Here is a 25,293-nt window from a genome sequence, read left to right as displayed (position 1 = left end):
GCCTCCGTGCGATAGGAAACCGGCTGAGACCCTTCCCCTTGCTCAGGAAGTAAGGGTCTATACCCCTGGTCGTCTATCTGTACGGACCCCCGGCGTCTACTCTTCCCCCGCGTACTCATGTCAACCTGCAAAACACATAATATACTCAATTAATTATGTATCTAATAGATAAAAAATTCACCATAATAACCTTTCAATTTTTTTATTTTCACTTTTAACAAACAAACATATATTGACTTTTAATTATAACATCTACATAATCTCCATATGCAAAACATAAACAAAATTAAGGTCCAATTTCCTAAACATTTGACGTGCCACATGGGGACCCTTGATAAAATATATGTGGCTATCTTAGTTGTTTTTTACTTTGTACTTACGCATATTAGCATTTACATACTTAATTATTCTAAATTTACAAAATGTAAACATTAATTAACGATCGACCAAAATAAAAATGCCGTTGTTAATTATTTGTTTGCTTTTTTTTTTTTGGGTTATGATAAGGTGCCCAAGCAAAACCTACACAAAATATGGGTCTACATCCAAATGCAAAATTCTCCAAAAAAACATAATTTCAAACTATTAGGGTACGTAATTGTAGGAAGGTGACGTGCGCCGGCGAGAGAGAGAGTCACCGAGAGAGAGAAACACCACGTTAAAAGGCGAGAAAATGGCCGGGCTCGCTGAGAGGACGGGGGTGAGACAAATGCTGCAAAGGTTACCGGCTGGGCTGATGGAAAAAAAAAAAATTGGAGGAAGAAAGTTGCAGGTGGCCGGAGGGAATGGGCGCGCGGGGAGAGAAAGAAATGGGAGGGAAGAAGAAAGAAAAAAAGAAGAAAAGAGAAAGAAAAAAAGAAGAAAAGAAAAATTAAATAAAATAATATGACCTGCTGTGCGTGAAGTGATCGCACAGCAGGAAAAAAGAAGCTGCGCCTTCCCGAGAAACTGTTTTGACGTGCCATGTGGCACGTCAAGAAACTTTTTGAAAACCTTCTTGACGTGCCAATTGGCACGTCAAAATTTTGTTTCAACAACACATTATATATATATATATATATATATATATATATATAAATTTATAATTTATATTTACTAATTAGTATATACAAATATACTAATTGATATTTATTGTACAGTTATTTACATTATATATTGAATTATATTCCTATTAAAATTAATATTCTATTATATAATTTTTCCTCTTATATAACACATTATCCATACAACACAATTAAAATTACTTAGAGAATAAATAATTTAATATTCTAGATGGATAAATAATTAGATGTATTCACTCACCGACCACGTATTTTGTGTTGGCCCAGTTCATGTGAAGTTTGCAGATCTCATAAAATAAATGTATTCAGCACGTTTTATATATTTTTACAAAATTAATATGGCTATCATATTAATATTACTAGACTGATTTATGCAAGATATATAATATCATGTTCAAATTAATATTAATGTAATGGTTGAATTATATGTGCTAATTATATTAATTGGTATATAATATATAAAATGATTATGCATGCATATAGGATAATTAATATCATATATATGATATTAGATATCATAAAATATTAATAGATTGATATGATTATGCATGTATGTATATATATATATATATATATATATATATATATATATAATCGTTTATATGTGTGAAATATATAATTTTAATAAAATTTAAATTATATAAATGATTATATTTTTAAGTATATAAAATAATTAAAAGAAATTAATGTAAAATTAAAATATGTTTTGACGTGTCATGCTTGACACGTCAAAACATTTTAACGTGCCATGCATGACACGTCAAAAGTTTTTGACGTGCCACACATTGGCACGTCAAAAACTTATAATAAATATATATTTATATATTATCTTATTTAAACTATTTTAATAAAATTTATATTAATTTTGATATATATATATATATAATTTAAATTAATATATGTTTTGACGTGTCATGCTTGACACGTCAAAACATTTTGACGTGCCATGCATGACACGTCAAAAGTTTTTGACGTGCCAATGTGTGGCACGTCAAAAACTTATAATAAATATATATTTATATATTATCTTATTTAAACTATTTTAATAAAATTTATATTAATATTGATATATATATATATATATATAATTTAAATTAATATATGTTTTGACGTGTCATGCTTGACACGTCAAAACATTTTGACGTGCCATGCATGACACGTCAAAAGTTTTTGACGTGCCAATGTGTGGCACGTCAAAAACTTATAATAAATATATATTTATATATTATCTTATTTAAACTATTTTAATAAAATTTATATTAATTTTGATATATATATATATAATTTAAATTAATATATGTTTTGACGTGTCATGCTTGACACGTCAAAACATTTTGACGTGCCATGCATGACACGTCAAAAGTTTTTGACGTGCCAATGTGTGGCACGTCAAAAACTTATAATAAATATATATTTATATATTATCTTATTTAAACTATTTTAATAAAATTTTATGTATTTAAATTTTATTAAAATAGTATTTACTCAATTATATATTTCCTCTGTCCAATTAAAATTAATTAGAGAATAAATAAATTAATATTCTAGATGTATAGATAATTAGATGTATCAACTAACCGACCACATATGTTGTGTTCGTCGAGTTCATATGAGGTTTGCGGGTCTTATAAAATAAATGTATCAAGTATGTTTTATATATTTTTACAAAAAAAATATAGCTAGCTATCATATTAATATTACTAGACTGATCAATTTATGCATGCATGATATATATATATATATATATATATATATATATATATATATATACCAAGTAATTTATACTAATATGATAAACTATAATTTTCCTATCCAATCAAAATTAATTTTTTATGCCAATTAACATTAAGTGTTGTTTATTACATATTTTTTTATATTAAAATTAAAATTAAAATTAATTTTGATATATATATATATAAAATTAAAATTAATATATGTTTTGACGTGTCATGCTTGACACGTCAAAACATTTTGACGTGCCATGCATGACACGTCAAAAGTTTTTGACGTGCCACACATGGCACGTCAAAAACTTACAATAAATATATATAAAATTTATCTTATTTAAATTTTATTTAACCTAGGTGTATAATATTTTTGACGTGTCAAAATAAGACACGTCAAAAATATTTTTTTGACGTGTCTACTTAGACACGTCAAAAGTTTTTGACGTGGCAAACATAAGTTACTGTTTGCCACGTCAAAAAACATACATTTTTTTGTAGTGTGGGTATCAAGCGAGCTGTCGAATTGTATTAGCTCTCTTAGACCCCTAGGTTCAATTGAACATCTAAAAATGATAAAATGTCCTTTATACCCTCAAAACTTTTATAAAATTATAAATTTTCTCTTAATCATCAATATATATATATATATATATATATATATATAAGGAATTAATTGAGGAAAGTGGTAGAACGACCCCGTTTTAGGGAAAAAAAATTTCGGGATTATTTCGCACTAGATATTTCGAACGAAACTTGTGTTTCCCTCGCTAACCGCCCTCACTCTCACTCTCGATCTCTCTCCCTCAAAAACACCCCCCTCTCACTCCGGTGCCTAAGAGACATGGAGCTGCAACTTTTCGCACGCTCTCAAGGTGTTTGATGGATGGAATGCTTGAATGAAACTTGGCTACTTGGCTTCGTTAAACGCAGAGTTCCTGGGGTTGTCACAAACCTGCATCTATGTCAGAGCTTTTATGGTTCTTCGGGGTAGCAGCCTGCGTAAAGCTCCTCCTCATCCCATCCTACCATAGCACAGATTTCGAGGTCCACCGCCACTGGCTCGCTCTCACTCACTCCCTCCCTCTCTCCAAATGGTACTCCGACGAGACCAGCCCCTGGACCTTGACTACCCTCCCTTCTTCGCCTACTTCGAGCGCGTTCTCTCCATTTTCGCCAACCTCATCGACACCCAAATCGTTCATCTCCAAGAGGGCCTCAACTATAGCTCCGACACTGTGGTTTTGTTCCTACGAATCACTGTGATCTTGTCTGATTTGTGCTTGTTATATGGGGTTTATAGATTGACCAAGGATTTGGATTCAAGGAGGCGAATTTTGATCTGGGTATTGATCATTTGGTCCCCGATGCTTGTGATTGTGGACCATATGAATTTCCAGTACAATGGGTTTCTGTTGGGGCTCTTGCTGATGTCACTTTCGTATTTGGAGGAAGGGAGAGACTTGATGGGCGGATTTGTTTTTGCGGTTCTGTTGTGCTTCAAGCACTTGTTTGCGGTGGCGGCGCCCGTTTATTTTGTGTACTTGTTGCGGCATTACTGTTGGGGCGGAATTGTGAGGGGCTTCAGGCGGCTTTCGATTTTGGGGGCGGTGGTTGTAGCGGTTTTTGCAGCGGCGCATGCACCATTTGTCTATCATGGGCAGGTGAATGAACTCCCATTTTTTTTTATGCTGCTTTTGTTTTAGGTGGTAATGTTGCTCTTATGTGCCATTCTCTTATCTTTGCCATTGTGGGAAAAACTTGTATCATAGCAACCCTTGCTTGTGGCTAGTTATTCAATCCTTGAACTTGAGTTTATATTTGTGAAACCTTGCAAAATGATGTATAGGTGTGTAATTTTGTTTAATGTACTGTGTTATTTTGGTAATTTTTTCCTTTTTAGATCGGAAATAAGTTATTTTTTCCTTTTGTTAATGTGAATCCGAGTTGGCTTGGAAGTTCTCAGTTAAGAAATTACCTTGAAGAAAGAGCTGAAGTCATGATTTTTGAACAAAAACATTTCCCATAAGGTGACTGTACGTAGGTCTAAATGCAGCGTGGTTAAGTAAGTTTAAGTAATAGTCTGTCTCTTAACTACATTTTGAATTCCTATTCTACTGTGTTCTAGTTCAGAGAAATAAACTACGGAAATCATGTAAAGGAATCTTCATTGCACATAGAATGCTTTTAGAACCTGAAGGTGCAAGTAGAACAAGTTCAAGATTCAGTAATGAATGCGTTTATGAAGAATTTGAGGAACAAAATATTCCATCTCTTTCATGGTTTTTTGATATTTTAGAGTATTATGTTCCAAATAGTCAACATTGATCTTGAACCTCTATGACAGAAATACAGGTTTCTTTGTCTTATATTTGTTTATTTATTAATTGTGTTTTGAATTTTAGATTGAAACTAACTGAAGCTTCTCTTTGTTATTGTTCAAGTAAAGTTATTTTTTGTTGGCAAGCAAAAGAAAACACGCTTGTTTATAGTGTTAAAGTATACAAATAACAAATTTTCGTATGAAGTTTTGAGTTTATAACCAATCATTGTTTGTGCTAATAATTACACATGGATATATGTTTTATACAATTCTAACATGTTTGATTGGGTTTGGGAAGGCTTATTCCACAACATAAGAAACCTAACTGATGCAGTTGGAAAACTATTCAGAATGAATATCTCTGTTTTAGTGGGTTTCTTTTTTTTTCACTTGCAAGGATCTTAATGCGAATTAATCTCATCTAGTTCAAAGTAGTATTGGGCACTTGCCACATCATATATATATATATTATGAGCCAATCTTATTTTTAACTTTGCACATCGTATTTTTGACACATTATGTATAGGCCTGTAAATGAGCCGACACACTCGACAGATCGCTCGATACCCGCTCGACTTAGCTCGACCCGAGTTCGAGCTCGACACTGTATTAGCTCGCTCGTTACTGCTGAAACTCGCTCGATTAGCTAGTGACACACGCCCGACTCGCTCGAGTAAGCTCGATGGGGGCTCGTGAGTTCGACTCGTTTAAGTCGAGATCGCCCGGCTCGCCCGTGCTCGTTAAGGGATCGTGAGCTCGAATCGTTTAACTCGATAATCGCCCGGCTCGCCCGAACTCGTTAAGGGATCGTGAGCTTGACTCGTGTAGCTCGAAAATTACCCGGCTCGCCCGACTTGTTTAGGGCTCGTGAGCTCGACCCGTTTTGTCATCCGACCCGACCCGACCCACACGACAATGTAACTAACAAAATAATTAAACATGTTATTAATCAATAATAATCATAACTTCAATATGTATACAATTAACTAATTAAGATGTAAGGCTATAGTGTAACTAATATTATATGGACTATGTTATTATTTATAGCCTTATAGGTTTAATGTCCATTGCCCAATTCCAAAATAATAATAATAATAATAATAATAATAATAATAATCATATGTTCAATGTGTGTACAATTAACTAATTAAGATTTAAGGCTATAGTATAAGTGTATAACTAACATTGTATATAGTATAGACTATGTTATTATTTATAGGTTATTTATAGGTTTAATGTCCAATGTCCAATTAATTAGTTAAAAATAATAATAATAATTATCATCTCATAGGTTCAATTAATGTGTGTACAATTAATTTGATTAAGATCAAGGGTATAGTATAAGTATATAACTAAGTTAGTGTAGAGTATAGACTATATTATTATTTATAGGTTTAATGTCCAATGTCTAATTCATAAGTTAATAATAATAATAATAATCATATTAATGTGTGTACATAGGTTCAATTAAGATCAAGGGTTACAAGGGTATAGTATAATAATAATAATCATATTCATAATAATCAATTAATCATATTAATAATATTAATAATCATATTAATGTGTGTACATAGCCTAGGTTCAATTAAGATCAAGGGTTACAAGGGTATAGTATAATAATAATAATCATATTCATAATAATCAATTAATCATACTAATAATAATAATAATCATATTAATGTGTGTACATAGCCTAGGTTCAATTAAGATCAAGGGTTACAAGGGTATAGTATAATAATAATAATCATATTCATAATAATCAATTAATCATATTAATAATAATAATAATCATATTAATGTGTGTACATAGCCTAGGTTCAATTAAGATCAAGGGTTACAAGGGTATAGTATAATAATAATAATCATATTAATGTGTGTACATAGCCTAGGTTCAATTAAGATCAAGGGTTACAAGGGTATAGTATAATATTCATAATCATATTCATAATAATCAATTAATCATATTAATAATAATAATAATCATATTAATGTGTGTACATAGCCTAGGTTCAATTAAGATCAAGGGTTACAAGGGTATAGTATAATAATAATAATCATATTAATGTGTGTACATAGCCTAGGTTCAATTAAGATCAAGGGTTACAAGGGTATAGTATAATATTCATAATCATATTCATAATAATCAATTAATCATATTAATAATAATAATAATCATATTAATGTGTGTACATAGCCTAGGTTCAATTAAGATCAAGGGTTACAAGGGTATAGTATAATAATAATAATCATATTAATGTGTGTACATAGCCTAGGTTCAATTAAGATCAAGGGTTACAAGGGTATAGTATAATATTCATAATCATATTCATAATAATCAATTAATCATATTAATAATAATAATAATCATATTAATGTGTGTACATAGCCTAGGTTCAATTAAGATCAAGGGTTACAAGGGTATAGTATAATAATCAATTAATCATATTAATAATATTAATAATCATATTAATGTGTGTACATAGCCTAGGTTCAATTAAGATCAAGGGTTACAAGGGTATAGTATAATAATCAATTAATCATATTAATAATATTAATAATCATATTAATCTCAAGATTCTCAACCGTTTAGTATTAATAATAATAATTAGTATTAATAATAATAATAAATTAATAATCTCAACTCTCAAGATTCTCAACCGTTTAGTATTAATAATAATGACTTAATTAGTATTAATAATAATAATAATCTCAACTATTGAGAAACTCAACCGTTAGGCGTTAGGTAAATTAGTATTAAATTATTAATGATAAGAATAACTATGTAGTACTACACTACTATGCACACACGGTTTCTTTAGCACTGTAGTTAATTGAACGGTTAAGATTTAATTTATATAAATTTGTATTTAATTTTAACGGTTTAGATGATTTATTGGATAACTAAAGAGACGAGCTCACCTGGAATTACCCACACTAGATTTTTATGATTATTTGAATTTTTGAAATTTTAGATATTTAATCATAGCCGTCCGATTCAATGTGATTTAATTTGAGCCGTTGGATTTAGTTAATGGAATACAGCTGTAATCCATTACGAAGGTGAGAGTTATATAGTGTTGCACATAACACTATGAGCCCACTAATCTAACGGCTTTGATTGAATGATAAAATAATGATTAACATAAATGGTCAAGATTATTTATTGGGTAACGTATCAAACCGGTTTCACCAACACACACACGCGGACGATACACTCACTCTCGAAATCTCCCCCACGCACGCACGGTCTACGGGTCTGACAACATTTATGAGAGTCTTGGTTTGCACGCAATGGACGACAGCCGTCCAATTGTTTTTGATTTAATTTCAGCCATTGGATGATTGTAGTGGACGCCAGCTGTTGGCCATTTCTCGCGTGGGATTTATTGGGTGCATCCAAATTTTCGTAAGCTTCCCCTGGATGAGATGATCGAACGACTTAAAACCCCCCATCGCACTCGAGGAATTCATCAACGGTTGTAATCTCGCACGCACGCACGGTCATCGAGACTGACAGTGTACCAGTCGTCTCGGTATGACCACAAGCCATCTCAGCCATCCAAAATTTTTGATGAAATATTGGCCGTTGGATGGGTTTAATGGAAGCCAGCTATAATCAACTTAATTGCGTGGGAATTATATGGTGTATCGCAAGCTCCGTAGGCATGGCATGAGTGCTTTGATCTAACGAGTGAAATTAAATCTTGATGATTTTTATAGAATCGACGGACTGTACTAAATAAGCACACCAGATCCAAATACAAACGGTAGCATGTGAATAATTTTTTGGTAAACTAAAGGTCTCGACACGTGGCACGCCCAAATCGAATTAAATAATTCTCTCTCCAAATCCAGCCGTTCATTTATTAAAATTTTTGATATTTTCGCAAATCTAACGGCTGGGATGTTGGGATTGAAACGGAGCGTTTCTAAAATCTAAACAAAACCAGAAACCACTAACACACTAACCATTATTCATTAACCAGTCAAACACTCAAACTTCAAAGTTCAAACCATCAGTCTCGCAGCCTCGAGTCCTCAACAGTCGACCCTCGTCACTCTCGTCTCTCACTGACTCACCCAGTCACCCTCGTCGCTCTCCCTCTCTATCTCTCTCTTCATTCCAGTCTTTCCAGACTTCGAGAGTTCGAGTTACCAGTTTAGTTACCACTACGAGTCTACGGCAATACCAGAGAGTTGTTTCTGGTTTGACGGACTGGTTTTAGGGCTAGGTTACTAGGGTGATGGCGAGAGAGATGATCCATTGAATGCAGCCTGCTGTGAGCATTCAATGCATCTCCCATCATCGTTGGGGAGTTGAATGCACGCATTCAATCCTTCTCAACCCCCTCCCAACAACCCGTTCCTTTCAGATTCTCAATCGAGCCGTTGATGGATCATCTGATATTGATCTAATGGCGTTCTAAGCAGTCGTACTAGTTTTGTGAGAGAAACTCTCTTCAGATATCGCGTGACTCAAACCAGAAGAGGATACTAATTTTTCTCCTATACCGTCTAATCTCGCAGCCGAATCCCCTCTTTTTTTGTGTTCTTTCAATTTTTAATTTCTGTAAGTCTATTCATTCAACTGTTTGGTGACATTTTCAATTTTTCAGGTTATCTTCTCCAAGCCCTAGCTCATACCGACGGCAGAGACAAACATGATGGCTCTTGATCTGACTGTGACAGAAATGGCAATTGAGTATTGGGCTTTCTGTCATCATAGGTTTATTTTTTTATTCATTCCCAAGTCCCAACCCGGCAACCCCCCCCCCCCCTCCCCCAATCGCCCTTTTATACTCCGATATGAACCTATGATGCCTGCAAGTCACTCTGGTTGTTCAGTTGAATAACTTTGAACTTGTTTGCTCTGGCTTCTTGCTAAGTGCTAACAAGAGAAAAAGTTCTGACTTCTGAGAATCTGAAGAGCCTCTCTTAGTCTCTTCAGACTTCTGCAGTTCTGCATTTAAGTTATGTAACTTATGTTTTTCTCCTGAACCCTAGTTCCTAACTAGTTAAATTTTGGCAAGTTTTTTTTTATTTATTCCGTTTATTATGTTTTGGCTGTTTCAAAATTTGGTATTTGGTAAACTAATGTTTCTAATATCTTAATTTCAGGGAGGAAGGTCTATCGAATTTGCAAGTTACAATCCGAATTGGATTTTGGAAATTGCTTGAGCCGTGAGGTTTTTAAAAAAACTTGCTATGTTAAATTTTTCTGTTTTCTGTTTATGGTTTGAACAACTATGGATACAAATGCATTCTGTTTTCTGTTTAGGGTTAGAAGTTAGAACAACTATTTCAACTTATTTTTTCTGTTTTCTGTTTAGGGTTTGAACAACTTTGAATTATGGTTTGAATTCTGTTTAGGGTTAGAACAACTATTTCAACTTATTTTTTCTGTTTTCTGTTTATGGTTTGAATGTCTATGGATACAAATGCATTATGTTTTCTGTTTAGGGTTAGAACAACTATTTCCAACTTATTTTTTCTGTTTTCTGTTTAGGGTTTGAACAACTATGGATACAAATGCATTCTGTTTTCTGTTTAGGGTTAGGACTTAGAAGTTAGAACAACTATTTCCAACTTATCTTTTCTGTTTTCTGTTTAGGGTTTGAACAACTTTGAATTATGGTTTGAATTCTGTTTAGGGTTAGAACAACTATTTCCAACTTATTTTTTCTGTTTTCTGTTTAGGGTTTGAACAACTATGGATACAAATGCATTCTGTTTTCTGTTTAGGGTTAGGACTTAGAAGTTAGAACAACTATTTCCAACTTATCTTTTCTGTTTTCTGTTTAGGGTTTGAACAACTTTGAATTATGGTTTGAATTCTGTTTAGGGTTAGAACAACTATTTCCAACTTATTTTTTCTGTTTTCTGTTTAGGGTTTGAACAACTATGGATACAAATGCATTCTGTTTTCTGTTTAGGGTTAGGACTTAGAAGTTAGAACAACTATTTCAACTTATCTTTTCTGTTTTCTGTTTAGGGTTTGAACATCTTTGAATTATGGTTTGAATTCTGTTTAGGGTTAGAACAACTATTTCCAACTTATTTTTTCTGTTTTCTGTTTAGGGTTTGAACAACTATGGATACAAATGCATTCTGTTTTCTGTTTAGGGTTAGGACTTAGAAGTTAGAACAACTATTTCCAACTTATCTTTTCTGTTTTCTGTTTAGGGTTTGAACAACTTTGAATTATGGTTTGAATTCTGTTTAGGGTTAGAACAACTATTTCAACTTATTTTTTCTGTTTTCTGTTTATGGTTTGAATGTCTATGGATACAAATGCATTATGTTTTCTGTTTAGGGTTAGAAGTTAGAACAACTATTTCCAACTTATTTTTTCTGTTTTCTGTTTAGGGTTTGAATAACTATGGATACAAATGCATTCTGTTTTCTGTTTAGGGTTAGGACTTAGAAGTTAGAACAACTATTTCCAACTTATCTTTTCTGTTTTCTGTTTAGGGTTTGAACAACTTTGAATTATGGTTTGAATTCTGTTTAGGGTTAGAACAACTATTTCAACTTATTTTTTCTGTTTTCTGTTTAGGGTTTGAACAACTATGGATACAAATGCATTCTGTTTTCTGTTTAGGGTTAGGACTTAGAAGTTAGAACAACTATTTCCAACTTATCTTTTCTGTTTTCTGTTTAGGGTTTGAACAACTTTGAATTATGGTTTGAATTCTGTTTAGGGTTAGAACAACTATTTCCAACTTATTTTTTCTGTTTTCTGTTTAGGGTTTGAACAACTATGGATACAAATGCATTCTGTTTTCTGTTTAGGGTTAGGACTTAGAAGTTAGAACAACTATTTCAACTTATCTTTTCTGTTTTCTGTTTAGGGTTTGAACAACTTTGAATTATGGTTTGAATTCTGTTTAGGGTTAGAACAACTATTTCCAACTTATTTTTTCTGTTTTCTGTTTAGGGTTTGAACAACTATGGATACAAATGCATTCTGTTTTCTGTTTAGGGTTAGGACTTAGAAGTTAGAACAACTATTTCCAACTTATCTTTTCTGTTTTCTGTTTAGGGTTTGAACAACTTTGAATTATGGTTTGAATTCTGTTTAGGGTTAGAACAACTATTTCCAACTTATTTTTTCTGTTTTCTGTTTAGGGTTTGAACAACTATGGATACAAATGCATTCTGTTTTCTGTTTAGGGTTAGGACTTAGAAGTTAGAACAACTATTTCAACTTATCTTTTCTGTTTTCTGTTTAGGGTTTGAACAACTTTGAATTATGGTTTGAATTCTGTTTAGGGTTAGAACAACTATTTCCAACTTATTTTTTCTGTTTTCTGTTTAGGGTTTGAACAACTATGGATACAAATGCATTCTGTTTTCTGTTTAGGGTTAGGACTTAGAAGTTAGAACAACTATTTCCAACTTATCTTTTCTGTTTTCTGTTTAGGGTTTGAACAACTTTGAATTATGGTTTGAATTCTGTTTAGGGTTAGAACAACTATTTCAACTTATTTTTTCTGTTTTCTGTTTATGGTTTGAATGTCTATGGATACAAATGCATTATGTTTTCTGTTTAGGGTTAGAAGTTAGAACAACTATTTCCAACTTATTTTTTCTGTTTTCTGTTTAGGGTTTGAACAACTATGGATACAAATGCATTCTGTTTTCTGTTTAGGGTTAGGACTTAGAAGTTAGAACAACTATTTCCAACTTATCTTTTCTGTTTTCTGTTTAGGGTTTGAACAACTTTGAATTATGGTTTGAATTCTGTTTAGGGTTAGAACAACTATTTCCAACTTATTTTTTCTGTTTTCTGTTTAGGGTTTGAACAACTATGGATACAAATGCATTCTGTTTTCTGTTTAGGGTTAGGACTTAGAAGTTAGAACAACTATTTCAACTTATCTTTTCTGTTTTCTGTTTAGGGTTTGAACAACTTTGAATTATGGTTTGAATTCTGTTTAGGGTTAGAACAACTATTTCCAACTTATTTTTTCTGTTTTCTGTTTAGGGTTTGAACAACTATGGATACAAATGCATTCTGTTTTCTGTTTAGGGTTAGGACTTAGAAGTTAGAACAACTATTTCCAACTTATCTTTTCTGTTTTCTGTTTAGGGTTTGAACAACTTTGAATTATGGTTTGAATTCTGTTTAGGGTTAGAACAACTATTTCAACTTATTTTTTCTGTTTTCTGTTTATGGTTTGAATGTCTATGGATACAAATGCATTATGTTTTCTGTTTAGGGTTAGAAGTTAGAACAACTATTTCCAACTTATTTTTTCTGTTTTCTGTTTAGGGTTTGAACAACTATGGATACAAATGCATTCTGTTTTCTGTTTAGGGTTAGGACTTAGAAGTTAGAACAACTATTTCCAACTTATCTTTTCTGTTTTCTGTTTAGGGTTTGAACAACTTTGAATTATGGTTTGAATTCTGTTTAGGGTTAGAACAACTATTTCAACTTATTTTTTCTGTTTTCTGTTTAGGGTTTGAACAACTATGGATACAAATGCATTCTGTTTTCTGTTTAGGGTTAGGACTTAGAAGTTAGAACAACTATTTCCAACTTATCTTTTCTGTTTTCTGTTTAGGGTTTGAACAACTTTGAATTATGGTTTGAATTCTGTTTAGGGTTAGAACAACTATTTCCAACTTATTTTTTCTGTTTTCTGTTTAGGGTTTGAACAACTATGGATACAAATGCATTCTGTTTTCTGTTTAGGGTTAGGACTTAGAAGTTAGAACAACTATTTCAACTTATCTTTTCTGTTTTCTGTTTAGGGTTTGAACAACTTTGAATTATGGTTTGAATTCTGTTTAGGGTTAGAACAACTATTTCCAACTTATTTTTTCTGTTTTCTGTTTATGGTTTGAATGTCTATGGATACAAATGCATTATGTTTTCTGTTTAGGGTTAGAACAACTATTTCCAACTTATTTTTTCTGTTTTCTGTTTAGGGTTTGAACAACTATGGATACAAATGCATTCTGTTTTCTGTTTAGGGTTAGGACTTAGAAGTTAGAACAACTATTTCCAACTTATCTTTTCTGTTTTCTGTTTAGGGTTTGAACAACTTTGAATTATGGTTTGAATTCTGTTTAGGGTTAGAACAACTATTTCCAACTTATTTTTTCTGTTTTCTGTTTAGGGTTTGAACAACTATGGATACAAATGCATTCTGTTTTCTGTTTAGGGTTAGGACTTAGAAGTTAGAACAACTATTTCCAACTTATCTTTTCTGTTTTCTGTTTAGGGTTTGAACAACTTTGAATTATGGTTTGAATTCTGTTTAGGGTTAGAACAACTATTTCCAACTTATTTTTTCTGTTTTCTGTTTAGGGTTTGAACAACTATGGATACAAATGCATTCTGTTTTCTGTTTAGGGTTAGGACTTAGAAGTTAGAACAACTATTTCAACTTATCTTTTCTGTTTTCTGTTTAGGGTTTGAACAACTTTGAATTATGGTTTGAATTCTGTTTAGGGTTAGAACAACTATTTCCAACTTATTTTTTCTGTTTTCTGTTTAGGGTTTGAACAACTATGGATACAAATGCATTCTGTTTTCTGTTTAGGGTTAGGACTTAGAAGTTAGAACAACTATTTCCAACTTATCTTTTCTGTTTTCTGTTTAGGGTTTGAACAACTTTGAATTATGGTTTGAATTCTGTTTAGGGTTAGAACAACTATTTCAACTTATTTTTTCTGTTTTCTGTTTATGGTTTGAATGTCTATGGATACAAATGCATTATGTTTTCTGTTTAGGGTTAGAAGTTAGAACAACTATTTCCAACTTATTTTTTCTGTTTTCTGTTTAGGGTTTGAACAACTATGGATACAAATGCATTCTGTTTTCTGTTTAGGGTTAGGACTTAGAAGTTAGAACAACTATTTCCAACTTATCTTTTCTGTTTTCTGTTTAGGGTTTGAACAACTTTGAATTATGGTTTGAATTCTGTTTAGGGTTAGAACAACTATTTCAACTTATTTTTTCTGTTTTCTGTTTAGGGTTTGAACAACTATGGATACAAATGCATTCTGTTTTCTGTTTAGGGTTAGGACTTAGAAGTTAGAACAACTATTTCCAACTTATCTTTTCTGTTTTCTGTTTAGGGTTTGAACAACTTTGAATTATGGTTTGAATTCTGTTTAGGGTTAGAACAACTATTTCCAACTTATTTTTTCTGTTTTCTGTTTAGGGTTTGAACAACTATGGATACAAATGCATTCTGTTTTCTGTTTAGGGTTAGGACTTAGAAGTTAGAACAACTATTTCAACTTATCTTTTCTGTTTTCTGTTTAGGGTTTGAACAACTTTGAATTATGGTTTGAATTCTGTTTAGGGTTAGAACAACTATTTCCAACTTATTTTTTCTGTTTTCTGTTTAGGGTTTGAACAACTATGGATACAAATGCATTCTGTTTTCTGTTTAGGGTTAGGACTTAGAAGTTAGAACAACTATTTCCAACTTATCTTTTCTGTTTTCTGTTTAGGGTTTGAACAACTTTGAATTATGGTTTGAATTCTGTTTAGGGTTAGAACAACTATTTCCAACTTATTTTTTCTGTTTTCTGTTTAGGGTTTGAACAACTATGGATACAAATGCATTCTGTTTTCTGTTTAGGGTTAGGACTTAGAAGTTAGAACAACTATTTCAACTTATCTTTTCTGTTTTCTGTTTAGGGTTTGAACAACTTTGAATTATGGTTTGAATTCTGTTTAGGGTTAGAACAACTATTTCCAACTTATTTTTTCTGTTTTCTGTTTAGGGTTTGAACAACTATGGATACAAATGCATTCTGTTTTCTGTTTAGGGTTAGGACTTAGAAGTTAGAACAACTATTTCCAACTTATCTTTTCTGTTTTCTGTTTAGGGTTTGAACAACTTTGAATTATGGTTTGAATTCTGTTTAGGGTTAGAACAACTATTTCAACTTATTTTTTCTGTTTTCTGTTTATGGTTTGAATGTCTATGGATACAAATGCATTATGTTTTCTGTTTAGGGTTAGAAGTTAGAACAACTATTTCCAACTTATTTTTTCTGTTTTCTGTTTAGGGTTTGAACAACTATGGATACAAATGCATTCTGTTTTCTGTTTAGGGTTAGGACTTAGAAGTTAGAACAACTATTTCCAACTTATCTTTTCTGTTTTCTGTTTAGGGTTTGAACAACTTTGAATTATGGTTTGAATTCTGTTTAGGGTTAGAACAACTATTTCCAACTTATTTTTTCTGTTTTCTGTTTAGGGTTTGAACAACTATGGATACAAATGCATTCTGTTTTCTGTTTAGGGTTAGGACTTAGAAGTTAGAACAACTATTTCAACTTATCTTTTCTGTTTTCTGTTTAGGGTTTGAACAACTTTGAATTATGGTTTGAATTCTGTTTAGGGTTAGAACAACTATTTCCAACTTATTTTTTCTGTTTTCTGTTTAGGGTTTGAACAACTATGGATACAAATGCATTCTGTTTTCTGTTTAGGGTTAGGACTTAGAAGTTAGAACAACTATTTCCAACTTATCTTTTCTGTTTTCTGTTTAGGGTTTGAACAACTTTGAATTATGGTTTGAATTCTGTTTAGGGTTAGAACAACTATTTCAACTTATTTTTTCTGTTTTCTGTTTATGGTTTGAATGTCTATGGATACAAATGCATTATGTTTTCTGTTTAGGGTTAGAAGTTAGAACAACTATTTCCAACTTATTTTTTCTGTTTTCTGTTTAGGGTTTGAACAACTATGGATACAAATGCATTCTGTTTTCTGTTTAGGGTTAGGACTTAGAAGTTAGAACAACTATTTCCAACTTATCTTTTCTGTTTTCTGTTTAGGGTTTGAACAACTTTGAATTATGGTTTGAATTCTGTTTAGGGTTAGAACAACTATTTCCAACTTATTTTTTCTGTTTTCTGTTTAGGGTTTGAACAACTATGGATACAAATGCATTCTGTTTTCTGTTTAGGGTTAGGACTTAGAAGTTAGAACAACTATTTCAACTTATCTTTTCTGTTTTCTGTTTAGGGTTTGAACAACTTTGAATTATGGTTTGAATTCTGTTTAGGGTTAGAACAACTATTTCCAACTTATTTTTTCTGTTTTCTGTTTAGGGTTTGAACAACTATGGATACAAATGCATTCTGTTTTCTGTTTAGGGTTAGGACTTAGAAGTTAGAACAACTATTTCCAACTTATCTTTTCTGTTTTCTGTTTAGGGTTTGAACAACTTTGAATTATGGTTTGAATTCTGTTTAGGGTTAGAACAACTATTTCAACTTATTTTTTCTGTTTTCTGTTTATGGTTTGAATGTCTATGGATACAAATGCATTATGTTTTCTGTTTAGGGTTAGAAGTTAGAACAACTATTTCCAACTTATTTTTTCTGTTTTCTGTTTAGGGTTTGAACAACTATGGATACAAATGCATTCTGTTTTCTGTTTAGGGTTAGGACTTAGAAGTTAGAACAACTATTTCCAACTTATCTTTTCTGTTTTCTGTTTAGGGTTTGAACAACTTTGAATTATGGTTTGAATTCTGTTTAGGGTTAGAACAACTATTTCCAACTTATTTTTTCTGTTTTCTGTTTAGGGTTTGAACAACTATGGATACAAATGCATTCTGTTTTCTGTTTAGGGTTAGGACTTAGAAGTTAGAACAACTATTTCAACTTATCTTTTCTGTTTTCTGTTTAGGGTTTGAACAACTTTGAATTATGGTTTGAATTCTGTTTAGGGTTAGAACAACTATTTCCAACTTATTTTTTCTGTTTTCTGTTTAGGGTTTGAACAACTATGGATACAAATGCATTCTGTTTTCTGTTTAGGGTTAGGACTTAGAAGTTAGAACAACTATTTCCAACTTATCTTTTCTGTTTTCTGTTTAGGGTTTGAACAACTTTGAATTATGGTTTGAATTCTGTTTAGGGTTAGAACAACTATTTCAACTTATTTTTTCTGTTTTCTGTTTATGGTTTGAATGTCTATGGATACAAATGCATTATGTTTTCTGTTTAGGGTTAGAAGTTAGAACAACTATTTCCAACTTATTTTTTCTGTTTTCTGTTTAGGGTTTGAACAACTATGGATACAAATGCATTCTGTTTTCTGTTTAGGGTTAGGACTTAGAAGTTAGAACAACTATTTCCAACTTATCTTTTCTGTTTTCTGTTTAGGGTTTGAACAACTTTGAATTATGGTTTGAATTCTGTTTAGGGTTAGAACAACTATTTCAACTTATTTTTTCTGTTTTCTGTTTATGGTTTGAATGTCTATGGATACAAATGCATTATGTTTTCTGTTTAGGGTTAGAAGTTAGAACAACTATTTCCAACTTATTTTTTCTGTTTTCTGTTTAGGGTTTGAACAACTATGGATACAAATGCATTCTGTTTTCTGTTTAGGGTTAGGACTTAGAAGTTAGAACAACTATTTCCAACTTATCTTTTCTGTTTTCTGTTTAGGGTTTGAACAACTATGGATACAAATGCATTCTGTTTTCTGTTTAGGGTTAGAACTTAGAAGTTAGAACAACTATTTCAACTTATTTTTTCTGTTTTCTGTTTAGGGTTTGAACAACTTTGAATTATTTTCCTGTCTTCTGTTTAGGGTTAGAACAACTATGAATTATTTGTGTGTAAAATTTTGCCATCTTTGAAATTTGAACATAGAAAGGTTGAAGTTGCTCATCAATTAAAATTTTTAATTAACAGTTATGGAGATTACGAGTCAGTCTATGGAATTGGAAGGTATTGAAGTTGATGTACTTGATGATACACGTACTGTGATCCCTACACCTGTATCTGTTGAGTCTGGTAGCACTGAAAATAACCCAAGCCAACCTGTTAACACTGGTTGTCCTGCTGTTGTTGGTGATGGGGCTGGGGCTGGTGATGGGGCTGCGGCTGCGGCTGCGGCTGCGGCTGGGGATGGGGGCCAAGGGGCTGGGGATGGGGATGGGGATGGAAGTGGCCTGAGTGAGAATGGACAATATCAAAAGAGGGAAAGGCAAAAGACTTCCAAAATCTGGAATGACTTTGTTTCAGTTACAATAGGGGGGGTTAAAAAATCACAATGCAATTGGTGTAAGAGATTGTTTGCTGTTGGAAAATCTAGTACTACCTCAACCCTAAATAGGCATTTGACTTCATGTGTAAGATATGTTGAGTTTAGTAGTTCAAAAAAGCAAAGTACTTTGTCATTTGAGCCTAGCAGTGAGAATGATGTTGTGGGAAGTTTGACAAGTTTTAGTTACAAAGAGAGTAGGGTTAGGGAACTTGCTTCTCATATGGTGCTACTTCACGAGTACCCTTTTAATATGATGGAGCATGAACTTTTTAATAAGTTCATGAGGGCCTGCACACCCCACTGGAAAAAAATAAGCCGTGCAACCGTTAGGAATGATTGCATTACCACTTACCAAAATGAAAAAAGGAAGCTGAGAACACTTTTGAAATTGGTTGACAAGGTGAACATCACCACCGATATGTGGACCTCTTGTCAAAGAGTGTCATATATGGTGGTGACTTGCCATTTTGTGGATTCAACTTGGTGCCTCCAAAAAAGAATTTTAAATTTTTGCAATGTACCTCCTCCACATTCTGGTGTTGTGATTGCTGATGCATTAAGGGATTGTTTTTCTGATTGGGGGATAGAGGATAAAATTCATACCATTACTGTTGATAATGCTTCAGCTAATGATTCTGCAATTAGAATTATAAAAGATGATTTTGAGTTGAAGAATGCTTTGTTGGTTGGGGGTAGGTTGTTTCATGTTAGGTGTTGTGCACACATTACAAACTTGTTGGTGCAATCTGGGCTTGCTGAAATTAGGGGTATTATAGATGATGTTAGGCAGGGGATAAAATATATTGTGGCATCTGAAAGTAGGTTGAATGTGTTTAGTGAGATAGCAAAGAGATTGCATTTACCCTGTAAGAAGCTGATTTTAGATGTCCCGACACGTTGGAACAGCACCTATTTGATGTTGGACACTGCAATTAAGTTTAAAGAAGTGTTCCCTAGGTACCATAGAGTTGAGCAAGCATTTCAGTGGGTTGTAACTCCAGAACAGTGGGAAATGGTGGGTAATGTGAACCAGGTTTTGTCAGTTTTCAATGATGTAACCAATGTTGTTTCTGGTAGTGAGTACCCTACTGCAAATCTGTATTTACCTGAGGTTTGGAGGATGAAAGAAGTTTTGATGATCAAGTGTGATGATAGGAATGAGTACATGAGGTCAATGGCAAGTAGGATGATTGACAAATTTGATAAGTATTGGGGTGATAGCAATTTGTTGATGTCCATTGCTGCTGTCTTGGATCCTAGATACAAGATGAAGTTGATCAATTTTTGTTTCCCTATCATCTATCCTTTGACCGAAGCTTGTAGTCACATTAAAAATGTGTTGGCAGTTCTGAAAGAGTTATTTGAGTCGTATGTTTCTGCCCATACGGCTTGTATATTGCAAGAAACTGCCCAACTTGCCCAAGTAAATGTTCCTTCTTGTTCTTCCTCAAGTGCAATTGTTGGAGATGTGGTGTCCCAAATTTCTGAAGGTCGATCAAGGTTTGCTGACCATATAAGAAGTAATGACATCATCCGGCCCATTAAAACAGATTTGGATGTTTATCTTGAAGAGGATGTTTACATTTGTGGTAGGAATGAGAATGGAGTATATATGGAAACAAATTTTGATGCTTTGGCATGGTGGAAATGTAATGCCTTGAAGTACCGTATATTGTCTAGAATGGCAAAGGATATCTTGGCTGTTCCCATAAGTACAGTTGCTTCTGAATCCTCCTTCAGTGCTGGTGGTAGGGTTATTGAACCTCATAGAGCATCATTATCCCCTGACACTGTTCAGATGCTCTTATGTGGTTCAGATTGGGTGAGAGCACTTCATGGCATCAAGAGAAAATCTGCTAGTGATGTAAGTTTTGTTTCCAATTTATGTATTTAGACTGTTTAGAATTTTACTAAATTTTAATTATGTATGAATTCGCCATATTAAATTTGTGTTTGTTTTTGTAGAAATTTGTTGAAGTGGAGTTGCCTACAACTACAACTTCAACTACCTGAATGTGATGTGATGCAGAATTTCAGACAGGGGAGTGTATTACTATTACAATTTACAATCTATTCCAGTCCTTTACTTCTTTAAGTCTGTAATTTGAACACTTCATTTTTGGTTTCAGTCTCCATTTGCTTATTAAGTCTGTATTTTGATAACTATGTTTTATTTTGAAATATTTGGATTCGGTCTCCCTTTGCTTATTAAGTCTGTATTTTGTTAACTATGTTTTATTTTGAAATGTTTAAGTGCCAATGTGCCATATTGTACTTTTGTTGGAAACTCTCTTGATCATTTGAGCATGTTGAGGTAATATCTTTCTTCCTTGTTCATTTAATTGTTTTCATTTTGCAGCAAAAATTTTATTTGAAAATTTGATTATTTGGACCTCCCTTGACTCGTTTATTAAAGGTCAAAGACTTTGTGTCTTTGACTAACTAGATGCAAGGGAGTAAAAATTTGCTAACAATATTTTTGGTTTGTTTGTGTTTGCAGTGATTATTCATTCATTGGCTCATTGTCTCCGCTTTTAAGAAACTTCGTTAAAAGCTGCCACATTTGCATATGATTGTTACTACTACTAGTTTGGTATTTTTAAGTTGTTGCATTTTATATACCTGAAAATATCTAAAAAATGTGCTTATAAATATCATATTTATTTCTTTATGCTACTGAGTTGTGATTAGTTGGATAGACATCATACACTGGTTTATGCAATTATGCAATTATGCTTATGATTCTGTGGTTGCTATCTGTTGAGAATAGTTGTGATGTACTCGTTTATAAGGCCCTAAACAGAAATAAACAGAAAAATTAGTTGAAATATTTCTGTTTATTTCTGTTTATGATTCTGTGGTTGCTATCTGTTGAGATTAGTTGTGGCTTGTCACTTGTGACTCAATTTCTAATTTGTTTTATGCTGCTGCTATCTGTTGAGATTACTTGTTTTTTTCAATTTGAAGTTTGATTTGTAAGGCCCTAATATAATTGTCTAAGCTTGTAATTTTAGGTGTTTTTAATTTCTGCTTTAATGCTATTGTAATTTATAAGTTATATTTGTCCTGAATTTTACATTGGTGCTATTTGACAATTTGTCTTGGATAACTTGTTATAGATTTACCAGTGAATCTTACCTGATTTGTAATTGGCATTTGGAATTACCTGATTTGTAATTGGCAGTTGGAATTAACTTGGAAAATTACCTGATGCACTGGTTTATGTTACTGCTTCTGCTATATGTTTGTGGCTTGTGACTCAATTTCTAATTTGTTTTATGCTGCTGCTATCTGTTGAGATTACTTGTTTTTTTTCAATTTGAAGTTGTTTGATTTGTAAGCCCCGAATATAATTGTCTAAGCATGTAATTTTAGGTGTTTTTAATTTCTGCTTTAATGCTATTGTAATTTCTAAGTTATATTTGTCCTGAATTTTACATTGGTACTAGTTGACAATTTGTCTTGGATATAACTTGTTATAGACTTATAGTGAATCTTACCTGATTTGTAATTGGCAGTTGGAATTAACTTGGAAAATTACCTGATGCACTGGTTTATGTTACTGCTTCTGCTATATGTTTTTGTCTTGTGACTCAATATCTAATTTGTTTTATGCTGCTGCTATATGTTGAGATTACTTGTTTTCTTCAATTTTAAGTTGCTAGATTTGTAAGGCCCTAATATAATTGTCTAAGCTTGTAATTTTAGGTGTTTTTAATTTCTGCTTTAATGCTATTGTAATTTGTAAGTTATATTTGTCCTGAATTTTACATTGGTACTATTTTACATGGATTGCAGTGTGGGTGTGGGTCACGGACTCACGGCCAGGCTGGTCAGTGTAAACTGCAAGTGGAACACATCACACATACTGTTTCCTGATATCCTCATTTTCCATTGTTTAATTTTTATGTGCATTTACTCATCTCAGTTTTGAATACTTACTAATTACTCCAATCTTAAGTGATAAAACTCCCTTGACATCTTGCAAGGGAGTTAAAAACATCTAACACATTTTTTTTCTTCATTGAATGCAGTGTGGACAGTGGACTGGTGTGGATAGTTGGTGGCCAGGATGAAGAGTAGTCTCTTTAGATGAATTTTTGCTTTTGGTCATTTGACTCATTTCAGTCATTTATAATTTTTTCATTTTGATTTGTAATTCTTCTATTTGTAGATTAATTGGTTTTCTTCAATTTAAAGTTGCTTGATTTGTAAGGCCCTAATATAATTGTCTAAGCTTGTAATTTTAGGTGTTTTTAATTTCTGCTTTAATGCTATTGTAATTTGTAAGTTATATTTGTCCTGAATTTTGCATTGGTACTATTTGACAATTTGTCTTGGATATAACTTGTTAAGTTGTTATAGTGAATCTTACCTGATTTGTAATTGGCATTTTGGAATTACCTGATTTGTAATTGGCAGTTGGAATTAACTTAGAAAATTTAAGTCTGTAAATGTGTTTTAATACAATTCTTAATTGTAGTAACGAGCCTTAAACGGGCCGAGCTACCCGTTTAAGGCTCAAAAGTCTTTCTAAACGAGCTCGAGTTCAGGCTCGGGCTCGATTTCGCCATCATCAAATTTATGTCTCTATCTCGAGCTCGAGCCGAGTCGAGCTAATCGAGGGCTCGACTCGGCTCGCATATTCCCATTACCGATCCCGAGTGCGATCCCGAGCGTGTCAAATACCCTAACGAGTCAGTCTTGAGCCGGGGTTTACAAGCTCGGCTCGAGCTCGAGATCGGCTCGATTCTAGGTCTGATTAAATGAGCCGGTCCGAGTTTGCCAAAGCTCGGACCGGCTCGGCTCATTTACAGGCCTTATGTACTTATCACATGAAATAGTTTTTAATAGGATTGAATGCATCTTTTCTTCAATATTTTTCTTGAATTACCCTTGATTTATGCGAATATGAATTGGATTTGAACAATCATTAGTTTAGATGGTTAAAGAATAAATAAAGGTGGAGTATGAAAGGAAATGCACGAGCTCACATAATTTAGGGCAGTCTTCACTAAAGGATAGCTTGATGCACTTCTAAGTTCCTGTTGAAGATTGCATCAGTTTCTCACGTTTACCCACATCTTAATTGTATAATGTGGAACTCATCAAGCCTATGACATCTCTAGTCAAGTTATGAGAAACAAATGAAGTTTATTGAAAGAGTTACTATGGGATCTATGTAACGCAAGTATGCTCCCCTTTGGACAATTAATGATAATGGCATCTAGAACAATTTGCCTAAAGCTTATGTTTTTGTAGATTAGCCTAACAACTAACGGCTGAAAGCCATCACTCCTTACTTTGTATTATTCTTAAATATGTGTTGATAATTTAATCCTTTCCTTGCAGATGCAACAAGTCCTTCACCGTATGTTTCCTTTCGGCAGAGGACTTTGCCATGCATATTGGGCTTCAAATTTTTGGACATTTTATATTATTTTAGATAAAGGACTTGCCTTTTTCCTTAAAAAGCTTGGGTTTGCCATTCAGATACCAGCAGCTTCATTCACTGGTGGGCTAGTAGGGGATTCCTCACCTTTCGCTATACTACCTCAGGTAATTCTATAAGGCAAGCTTGACTAAGATGCACATAATTGGGCAGTAATCAGACTGAACCTGATGCTGTAAATCTACCAAACTGTTCAAAGATGGTTAAATGCATTGGCATTGGTTATTTGGTGTTTAGAAAAAAATTTCCTTGGCTCTACTGCCAGGTGTTACTTGTTCTACTTTTTTGACAATATAAGCTAGCCATGGGAGGGAAGCTCATTAATTAATTATTAACCGTCTCCATTTAGTGAGCTGGTTACTTTGTAAGATATTATTGATTGAGGATTTGACCTTTTGTTCTTTCAGCATGGAGGTCGGTTGATGAAATTTGGTTTTGCTTTTTATCTAAATTAATTTGACTTACACAACTGGCTATGTTGCTCCTCTCCTTTTGCTCATAATTAACATGTATTGGTGGGACTGTTACTGATATATGTTAGAAATATTGTGGTTAGGAGTTAGCCGATATATGTTTCGGATACCAGTGTTCCCTGGTTCTGCGATCGAGCGCAAGTGGAGTGCAATCGATCGCAAAATATCAAAAACCTACTAGTTCCGCGATCGAGCGCATGCCCAATGTGCGTTCGAGCC

At 32.9% G+C, this 25,293-nt stretch overlaps 2 protein-coding genes across 2 annotated transcripts; both read left to right on the top strand.

Moving 5' to 3' along the window:
- The first annotated feature begins 3,472 nt into the window (after nt 1–3,472).
- LOC148587649 (dolichyl pyrophosphate Glc1Man9GlcNAc2 alpha-1,3-glucosyltransferase-like) lies at nt 3,473–25,000 on the top strand. The gene is given in 3 exon segments (XM_088513886.1): nt 3,473–3,908; nt 3,911–4,449; nt 24,502–25,000. Coding segments are annotated over 3 exon segments (918 nt in total). The 5' UTR covers nt 3,473–3,748; the 3' UTR covers nt 24,721–25,000.
- LOC148587650 (zinc finger BED domain-containing protein RICESLEEPER 2-like) lies at nt 18,797–21,162 on the top strand. The gene is made up of 2 exons (XM_088513377.1): nt 18,797–21,013; nt 21,115–21,162. The coding sequence occupies exons 1-2, from the start codon at nt 18,797–18,799 to the stop codon at nt 21,160–21,162; spliced, it is 2,265 nt and encodes a 754-aa protein (XP_088369503.1).
- Nucleotides 25,001–25,293: the final 293 nt, after the last annotated feature.

The sequence above is a fragment of the Corylus avellana genome, chromosome 2, assembly GCF_965113065.1.
Source record: "Corylus avellana chromosome 2, dhCorAvel1.hap1.2, whole genome shotgun sequence".
Taxonomy (NCBI): domain Eukaryota; kingdom Viridiplantae; phylum Streptophyta; class Magnoliopsida; order Fagales; family Betulaceae; genus Corylus; species Corylus avellana.
This window is presented reverse-complemented; position numbering and strand designations above follow the sequence as displayed.